The sequence below is a fragment of the Brachycentrus maculatus genome, unplaced genomic scaffold, assembly GCF_059751285.1.
Source record: "Brachycentrus maculatus isolate JH-2025_06_01 unplaced genomic scaffold, ASM5975128v1 h1tg000050l, whole genome shotgun sequence".
In the NCBI taxonomy this organism is placed as follows: domain Eukaryota; kingdom Metazoa; phylum Arthropoda; class Insecta; order Trichoptera; family Brachycentridae; genus Brachycentrus; species Brachycentrus maculatus.
Window position 1 is genome coordinate 1514552 of NW_028280804.1, and position 10465 is coordinate 1525016.

The following is a 10465-nucleotide window of genomic DNA, read 5'->3' on the forward strand; positions in this document are numbered from 1 at the left end:
CAAATTTTATTTAAAAAAAAATTGTGTATTAAAAATATTAGTGAAATAGAATTTAAAATTAATATCTACATACATATCTAGTTGGGTTGTGATTGTAGCATGAGTTTAGGGTTAGATCATTCTATCCCAACATCTTTTTCAATGCATTACTGTAAAAACTCGCTTTCAAACAAAATTTTCAAAATATGGATATAAAATCAGCAAATAAAAAAAAAGATATATCACTCAAAGTGCTGCAATTTGTCCAGAGATAATCACATTTTTTAAAACAAAATAAATCAAATAAAACCAGTGAATCTAAACGAAATTAAAATTATGTAATTAATGAAATGTCTTTTTGTTTTTTTTTAAGATTTAAGTATTTATTTTATTTTGTATTTGTCATTTTATTTTTTTTGGCGTGAATATTTTATGAAAATTCAAGTTAAGGAACTTTTTCAAATTATTCTTTGTTTCAAAATATTGAAGTTTTGCATGTAAAATTGTCGAGAGACACCATAATTTCAAAATATTTCTTGTATTATTCATAAAATGTTTTAGTATTACATGAAAAAACTAAAATATTAATACTTATTTCAAATAATTGATAAAATACAGCACTGTGACAGCATTCCAACACTGGATATGATTCTGCATTTTGGTTGGAAAATCTGGAGTATCAAATACCTAATTAAGATAAGGCAATCAGAAATCTACTATATAATGAAACCTATTTTTCAAATTTCAAATAATATTTGTCCGCCTCCGTAGTGTAATGGTCAGCACGCTCGGCTACCGTTCTGGAGGTCCCGGGTTCGATTCCCAAGGGGGGTAAAATAAATATAAGTGATTTTTTCACTGTAATATTTATTCAATATTACCATGGACTGGTACCTGAAGCGGAGGGCTGATCACCTTTCCTTCATGTGTAAACGATCAAGATAACACTGCGTTTATATGACACAGTGCCCTATGCACCATTGGGGTGCGGATAAGGGTTTTATTATTTTTATTTTTCAAAAACAGAAGTTTTCTAGGACTCGGAATGAACTAGAGCAAACTGGCACACTGCTCCAGTCAAAAGATATATATTTGGTTCTATAAATTTTCCATTTTGCCATTTATTTTGGCATTAAATGTAACTCATTTAATTTATCCGCTGAGAATTTGTGTAATTAAATTTATAAATCAGTGTCTTCTGCACCTAACTATTGAATGTTAAAAACAAAACAAAAACACAAAGTTGTGCAATTTAATAGATGTGTGTTATATATCGTAGAAATAATTCTGAACTATCTACTGTAGTACAGTTCTGTGAGTAGCTTTAGGAAAAAAAATAGTTTTATACATTTTTATCGTTAACAGTTAGACTCAACCTTGTGGTTGCGATGTGATTATTTTTATTATTAATCAGATTTTAGTCACCCTTTCAATAAATAAATTACTTGTTTATCTATTTATTGTGTTATTATCTTCAAATCTGATTATAAATATTACAACTCTTAATGTTACTATATTGAGTTTGTCAAAAACCCTTTACCTTTACAAGTACAAAAATGTGTGACATTTTAAAACATTTATGGCAGTTCAAATGTTTACAACAGCTATATATATATATATATATATATATATATATATATATATATATATATATATATATATATATATATATATATATATATATATATATATATATATATACCTATATTTTTTTTGCTAACCAAAATTGTTGATTTTATTTAAATATTTTTTTACTCACAAGTATAATTTTTTGTGAGATATCATTAGAGGTTTATTTACTACATATTCCTAAAAAATTCTTCAAATGGTTTTGTTTATTGAATTGTCCATTTCTCCATATAGTATGCATAGTCGAATCTTTTTAATTGGGCCAAATATGATGTCCTGTGTCCCAATTAAGCAGAGTCAACTGTATCTCTGAATGTTTATAAGTTTTATACCAAAATATATATTAAAATGTATTTATACACGTATCCAGTATTTTATTTCAGCATTTCAAGTAAATAAGTTATCAAATTTCCAATGCATATTAAGACAAATAATACTTTGTAGCAAATACTTAACAGCAACCTAATCTCCGCATCACAAATCTTTTGCCACAAAATTGCCTTTTTTTGCTTAATATCTCTCTTAATTGCTTAATATCATTCTTCGGGGTTATTTGGATAGATGTAAATACTATGTGTGTTATGTTGTATTTTTAGCCAAAATAATCTCAATACTAAACACTAGGATCTAAATCTTGGGCACTGACAAAATACCACAGTCCTTAGACAGCTGTGAGCACTGTACACTATAATTGCCTAAAGCCGCATCAAATATATGAGTGGCAGTCAAAGAACAAAAGGATAAGCAGGGCATAACTGTTGAGGTTCCGTACTTGGTTCGTAACTAATTCTCACCACTTACAACTCACACCGTGACCAGGCCCTGAAAGCCTCAAACACGTATGTTATGAGAATCGCGATAATCGGATCGATTGGACCTACATAAAAAGTCTTATACCATTTTGTGTATAACATAAAAGTAAAAATTTTGGACAATCCTATTACGCTAGAAATAATTAGCTTTTTAACTGCAACAACTTTAGTATATACTATTAGAGCTAGAATTACTGCGCCTGCTGGCACCAAACTTGCTCTCCAACGGATCCTCGTTAAAGGATTTAAGTGTAATTATTCCAATCATGAGTCTGTATTGTTATTTTTTGTCGGGAGCGGGTAATTTGCGTACCTGGGCTGCAAATGAAAGGTCAACAATTAAATAGGGGAAATAAGAAGGCCAGAAACATTTCAAATATTTATTTAGCCTAAATAGTACATAAATTTGTTATAAAACATGTAATCAGTGTGTAGAAAAGGTTATTAAAACAAAAAATTTCAACGGTGACCAAAATATGTATCTTGTGTGATTTGACTAGAACCAGAAGATGTCACTGTTATACGAGTATGATATGATTATTATCAAAATAAATATGAGGCAATATCTTCACAAGTGTGTATGGACTTTGCTAGGATATTATTATAATAAAAAAAATTAAATGATGCACTAAGTATAAACAACGTCTAACTCAAAGATATTGTAACTTTTATATTTCTGAAAAAAATCTTCAGAATACATGATTCTCATTACACTTATATTGGTAGAATTGTGGATATTTTATCACCATCCAGGAAGGTCAATGCAGACAGAGATATGTTGCAAAGTAAAACATTAAAATTAAATGTTTTTACTAGAACTTTATTGCAATTCATATAAAATGATAGACTTATACTTTAATCCACCTTGTTAAACTGAGTTGATGAATGTTTCGACCTGTTTAATTATAATTTTGTAAGTAAATATAAATAGAATTCTGAAACAGGTTTAAGATTTGATTTTGTTAAACATAAAATTAATAATTAAAATAAGGTAAGCATGTAACTCATACAAAAAAGTTTATATCAGCTAATATATGTAACAAACAAGGCAGTAACTAAACATTTTGGGTATTCGAGATACTTCCATTCCTATGTTAAGATCAAAATTCTCTATCACCAGCCAAATTTTAAATATTTTTCAAATAAACCTGATTTGGAAAAGGGATGTCATTTTATGTAACTCACAATTGACTAGCTTAGAAAATATATAGTATCGCCTTTCACACTATCGGTACATAAATATTATGTGAGATTAGCACTTTTTGGAAAACCTTCTTGACAATAAGAATTTTGTTCTAAACTTGAAATTTTAATATGAGTAACTGCCATTTTAGGTTGGGGTAGCCATATTTTTTTTATCATAAAACAATTTGAAGACTTGTTTCAAAGCCGATTCCATACATGGAAAACAAAATAATATATTAAGTAAATCTATTAGTACATTTTACCGAAAAAAATGTTAATTAATTTTGTTATAAATTGATTGCTTGGAAACTATACAGAACAATGATAATTTTTCTGAGAAAAAAATTATAAAACATGAAATATATTTAGGAATTTACAGAAATTATTTAGCTAATTATCATATCTTAAATTTAAACTGCATGACAATTGATGTGCTTACTTAATTACTTCTTTTATAATACGAATGTTTTTAAAAGCAAAGTAATGACAATGAATACAGTGAAAATCGTGACTTCTTAAAAGAGATTTGGTGCCTAAAAAACCTATTTGTCTTTTTTATTTTATTTTTGAACAAATCAGTATACTAGAAGAAGAAAGACAAGGAACATTATTATTTTATTAAAATATTAATTAAGCTTTCGGCTTTATCAAAATAAAATCTTATTCTCGGTGGTTTTTAAAAAAAATCCCTAAAAGATAAAAGTATACTTTCCTCAAATAATCTTAATTTAACTATAAACGTAATGCAAGTTGCGGGCAAGTAATTAGTATTTTTAAATTTATTTATTAGGTTAACCCTAAATAATAGAGAGGTCCACTGTAAACTATACAAGTACATTTTTTTTCTTCATCAGGTAGTAAAATTGAGATGTGCATATATTACCGGGAATCAATTTACGAGAACAGAAGAGAGAAAGCATGGCGGATTGTTTTTTCATATCCACTATTTCCTAGATATAAATCTGACATGATTAGTAGAGATACAGTGACTACGGCTTTATCCTACTAGTCAGCCATTTATCAAGCAAACTAATCGGCCGACAATATTTAAAATATTCATCAAAAGAAAACAAAATTATCTTTACCAGAATGAGCAGAAAAGCTATCATTCTAACGGCATAATACTGTCATGGATTAAAAATTTGATTAAGGAAAAAAATAACAAACAGAAACATTAGTTTCTTTACGTATCTCATTTGTTTGATTATTTTCATTCAAAATTGTATTAATCTAACAAAAAGGTGCCTTTACTCAAAACACTTTTAATTTAACTGCTAAGCCGACTACTTGGTGAATAGTCGCCAACTACAGCCTAGTCGGCAATGTAGCTAATTAAAAAACTTGCTTGACTGATCACCTTTTTATATAACAGTACTAAATATTGTTATTTATGTTTAACAAATATATGCATACTCATTTACAGTAAATGAATAAGAAAAAACTACATATTACTATAAAATAACCAATTTTACTATGCTGACAGGTTGGCATTACTATAAAATAACCAATTTTACTGTGCTGACAGGTTGGCTTCAAGTGAGTAAATAGATGTTCATAAAATTTCTGTAAAAACCGTGAACTACAAATGATGAAGAATTGAAAAACGACTTGAAAAGTGATTTTTTAATTAAATTACAGTATACTGACCACAATTTGTACATTTTTCACGAATATACAACTATATTACTTACGTAAATCTATCCCATACCACATTACTACACAAACGTGCATCCAAATATCTTATAATCTTAAGAGAAATATTTGCTTTTATCTAAATTCTTTTGTGTTCCGATGATATTCAGTCAAGTGCCAATTGAGACTCACTTTATATTTTAATAAAGAAATCAAATTACAATAAACATTTGTGGTTCCAAAATAATGCCTGAAAATTACCAACAAATAAATAAATGATACCATATAGTCCAATCGACCGCACGGTCAACATAACCATGGATAATGCACAGAGTCTTTAATCAATTCCTTAGACAGAATAATTGCCCACTACAGATAATAGGTACTTCACCACATTGCATCCAAGGTGGGTAGTTTTAAGGTTATCTATGTGAGCGCTTACATGGCTCACCTGATAATTGATCGACACAAGCTCTTGAAAGCCTAACCTAACCTACCACAAATTAATATCATTTACAAAAGGGTATATACCAATCAAGAGAGATGTTAGATTTATCATATATACATATGGAGATTTTTAAGATTTATTTGGTATTTATGAAAAAAAAAACACATAATTGCATCATTACAAGTATGCACGTTTCTGGTGAGTTGGTACCTATGCTAACAAAACTAGGGCAAGATTTCACTCCCATCAGCTCCTACTCCCTGCATAAACATGGTTTATAATCTTTTTATATAAATTATATTTATAAGTTAAGCTAGACAGGATGGTAAATTCTAGTATCCTCCAGTAACCCATCTGTACAACAACTGTATTCTAAGCATCTCACATTATCTGTGGGCAAGAACCAAGTTCAGCCTAAATAAAGGTCAAGTACAATAGAAAAATCTGTTTTATCTGCAATTATCCACACTTATTTAACACTTTGATATATGGAGATGATAAAACAGAGGATGATAATTGTTTGATGAAAAATGAAAACACAATGGAGAGCTCTGTCTTCCTCCATTCTTGTGACATAACAAATTAGAGATCAAATGGAAATAATGCCTATAGAATACTAATATTAGCTTGTTTTGCACCAGTTGGTCGTGTGTAGGTATTGGCGGACGATCGTCGGATTAATGCACAAATCTCCTTGAATAGTTTAAATCATGACAAAAAAGCACATGTCTAGTTCCTTTTCTTCTTCTTGGGGGCGTGCCTCGTCTCTCGAGGCACTTGGAGGCGCTTTCTCACGCGATCTATTTGCAACATCAACAAATGCTGCCCTTCTAATCGCTCGAGACATACGTGACAAATGGTTTTGGGCAGAGGGTCGGAATGTGATACCTGAAATAACCCGTAAATTTATGCTTCTTGTCAATAATAACACTCTTAATTCACATAAAATAAAAGATAAAACTTAACAACCACTCACATTTACAGGAAGATATCTATTAATTTTCTCAGACAATCCTAGTCTTAGGCCTTCAACACCGTAGATATGAATAACTACTCTGTGCATTTCAGAGCATAATCTACATATAAATCCCGTCAACATAGCTCTATCGATACTTCCCATTATGAATAATAGAGAAAAGATATTTAGTAAAGTGCAAAATAACTTGTAAAAGTATTCTTGAAAATGAAGGTACGAAAAGTAATTTACACTTCCATAACACAAGTGAACACAGACTAACTATTTATATAAATTATTATTTATTTTGCAAGTGAACACAAGTCACAAGTGTCAAGAAAGAAGAGAGAAAGAGACAGGATGAGTTCCGAGAGACTAGATCTCTTCTCAAAAAGATATATAATAATCAAGCTAATATAGGCTTTATGTGTTCCTATTTAACGTTTATATTCAATTATTGGAATTTATCGAATTTTTAAGAAATTAGAACTTATTATTTTTAAGGAGTACCTACTTCAAATACAATATTTATATATATATATCGCTCGCAGCACAGGATGGTTTTCCGAGCGAGTGTTTTTGCCTAGAATTTTCACTCATTAATTATATGAAATTATAGTAACTTTAAACATAAAGAGTAAATCCACTCACAAGTAGGCATAGGCTATGAAACTTATAAAGTTGAAGCCTGAGTAGGGACATGATAAACGGTGTTGCATAAGCCGTAGCTAGATTTCAGAGTCACTTGGACGTTAGGTAATTTAAAAAAAAGGATGGTTTTCTGACTGCACAAATCCATGTAAAAGCTGTACCGCATCAGAGTTGGACCTCAGAGTTATCTACAAATAATAAGTTGCAATTGCTACCATTCAACTTAAAATAAATACAAACTGTTTCGTGTATCTGTTACAAATAGTTTTAAAATAATTGTTTTATTTAAAAATAATAAACTAACTAACTGTTAAACCATCATGTCTCTTTTCGCAGGGGTAAAAAATAAGTACAGAACCCCACACCGCCCTGTCTTTGCAGACGTTCATGCTTCCCTAAGACTGCGATTGCCAACTGCGAAACTGGCGTTGAGGATTCGATTCCCGCCAATTACAAAATAAATTCAAGAAACATTCATATATGTATATATATATATAGATATACATATAAATATATATATATATATATATATATATATATATATATATATATATATATATATATATATATATATATATATATATATATATATATATATATATATATATATATATATATATATATATATATATATATATATATATATATATATATATATATATATATATATATATATATATATATATATATATATATATATATATATATATATATATATATATATGTATATCCTTATCCCCCCCAGTAAAAATGCGTTTTTTTATTATTTTTATTTATGTAATTATTTATTCATCAAAAATCATAATTTACCAAACAAGTATTTACAAATTGGTAGTTTTATACATTTTTAAATATGTTATGTATCATGTACATAAATATTGCATTTCAAACAAGACAAATTTGAAAAAAAATAACAAAATAATACTCAAATTGAAATAAATAATAATATGCATTGATTTATCATAAAAACCAACAATGCATATTGATTACAATTACTCCCAAAATTCCATTCCTTAGTGCAATACCAATATACTGCGTTACAAAAAATAGATTTGTAGCAACATAAACAAAATTAGGTCACCTATTTAAAATATCACAAAAATCACAAAAAGATAGTAAGATTTTTTTTAAATATCTGTGCATATAACAAAATGATTATGAGAATGATCTATTCTTCTTCTTCTTCTTATTATTATAGGCCTTACGGCCTGTTTTTAAGAGGGATTAGCCTCCTGCGACGTCGATTCCCAGCTATCGGCCCATCTCTTTGGTGGTCTGCCCGGGAGTCGTCTACCATGGGGTTGGCCGTACAATGCGATGTGGGGGAGTCTGGGTGGTTCCATTCTCCTCACATGCGCATACCATTGTCTTCTTCGTTGCCTTCCCCACCTAACGACATCTTCGATCTCGCATATTTGAAAATAAAATATTTATAATTTTATGTGTAAACTGTCTGTGTTGTTATGTGTTACTTAGAAATATCCCTTGTACAAAGTAAATGATATTATAAATGTTAACATAATAAAAACTGCCAAAAACGTATGCCATTTATAGAACTTTGATTTGTTTAAACCTGAAGAGAGCAAATTATTATTTATTATTTTTGGACTATTTGTATGTTATTTTACCACCATTAAACCTATCGACCTTATTGAATTAATGTAAATTATAGGGAACCAAAATATGTATAGTAACAGCTTGTTTATTAAAAGTTTTAAAAAAATCCCATAGTTAAAAAAAAACATACAATTTATTCGACATTTTTCTTGACAAAATATGAATTTCTTTCAAAACTGAAATGTAAAATGGGTGATTTTTTTTTTGTAATTTGAATTTTGAATTAACAAGTTTTTCTATATTTGCACAATCATTGTACATGTCCATACATTTTATGAATACAGTAATACTATATACGACGTACATACATTAGCAAGTATGCGATAGGAAATCTCCAAAATTAGAAAAAAAATTACAGTACAATACAGTAGAGCTACATAAATTTTAAACTTAATTATTCTGTTTCAAACATCTAATACCCAAAGTGGTTGTATATATAGGACTGCAGAATCGGAGTTGCAAATTGATAAGCTGGAGACATTTTCGTTTGATTTTTTACTTTACTATTTTTGATAAAATTCCAAAAGTGATTAAAAAGTTGAAGACCAGAAAATGGAAAGAATTTGTTTTCTTTAAATATGTACTTTAAACCACAAAAAGAAGTGTAATTTACTAAAAAATAATAATATTTAATTCTCTACAGACATTTGAGGTGACAATCATGCAATTTGTTTCCTTGTATCCAAGAAAAAAATTAATTCAACAAACAGCTTAAAGTTTACATTTTTATAACAATATGTTATAGTTATTGGCAACTCACGAGTAATCTGACACTCCAGGTATATACAAAAAATACTCTACTTGCTCATTGAATTTATTATTTTAATTTATTAAATGTAGGAGCTATTGGACAGTCTTTAATGCTGTCTAGGTGATGGCGTTTCCGACACGTGACTTGATATGTGTCCATAGCTTTCAGCAAATGTTTAGCACTAATGCACAACAACGTCCCTCATTTATACAAGTCGTAACCAGCATATATAAATGTGGCAGTATTAATGACTAATAAAAGTTATATAAAACATTTAAATTTAAAGTATTCTTTATTATAACTACATTTTATATATTTTTATAAGTACCTCTGTTTATTCTTTTTCAATATGTTAAATTATTTGGGGATCATAAACATCAAAAAGTATGTTAAAAGGGATTTGCTTCACGCGTACCTGTCGCAAACTTTAAAAATAATTCGAATTTAGCTATAAATGTTATCAATAAGTGCTATTATTGACTGTAGAAACATTAAATAAAAAAATAAAGACGTTAAAAAAGGATGGCTCCCTTAATTGTTTAAAAATTCAATTTATGAGATATTTAAGCTACAAAAAGGTTTACAGAATGCAACGTAAGGAACTCATGGTATTTTTAAAAAACCTTACACAATTTTACTAGCTAGTTCTTTAAAGGTTAAATTGAATGAAAATATTGCACTATCTGAGTAAAAAGTTTACATTAAACTGAAATTTTGATAAATTTTCAGCATTGTAATATCAAAATATAGTATAACATTTACATGGTAATATGCCAGAGAAACATTTTTATATATGCAATGATATT

The 10465-nt window shown here is 28.6% G+C and overlaps 1 protein-coding gene across 1 annotated transcript; it reads right to left on the reverse strand.

Moving 5' to 3' along the window:
• Positions 1 to 5840: 5840 nt before the first annotated feature.
• Positions 5841 to 6805, reverse strand: LOC148312064 (uncharacterized). The gene is made up of 2 exons (XM_088277821.1): positions 6662 to 6805; positions 5841 to 6573 (listed from the first exon to the last, which is right to left on the reverse strand). Exons 1-2 carry the CDS (start codon positions 6803 to 6805, stop codon positions 6415 to 6417), a joined length of 303 nt encoding a protein of 100 aa, XP_088133947.1. The 3' UTR covers positions 5841 to 6414.
• Between the last annotated feature and the right edge of the window lie 3660 nt (positions 6806 to 10465).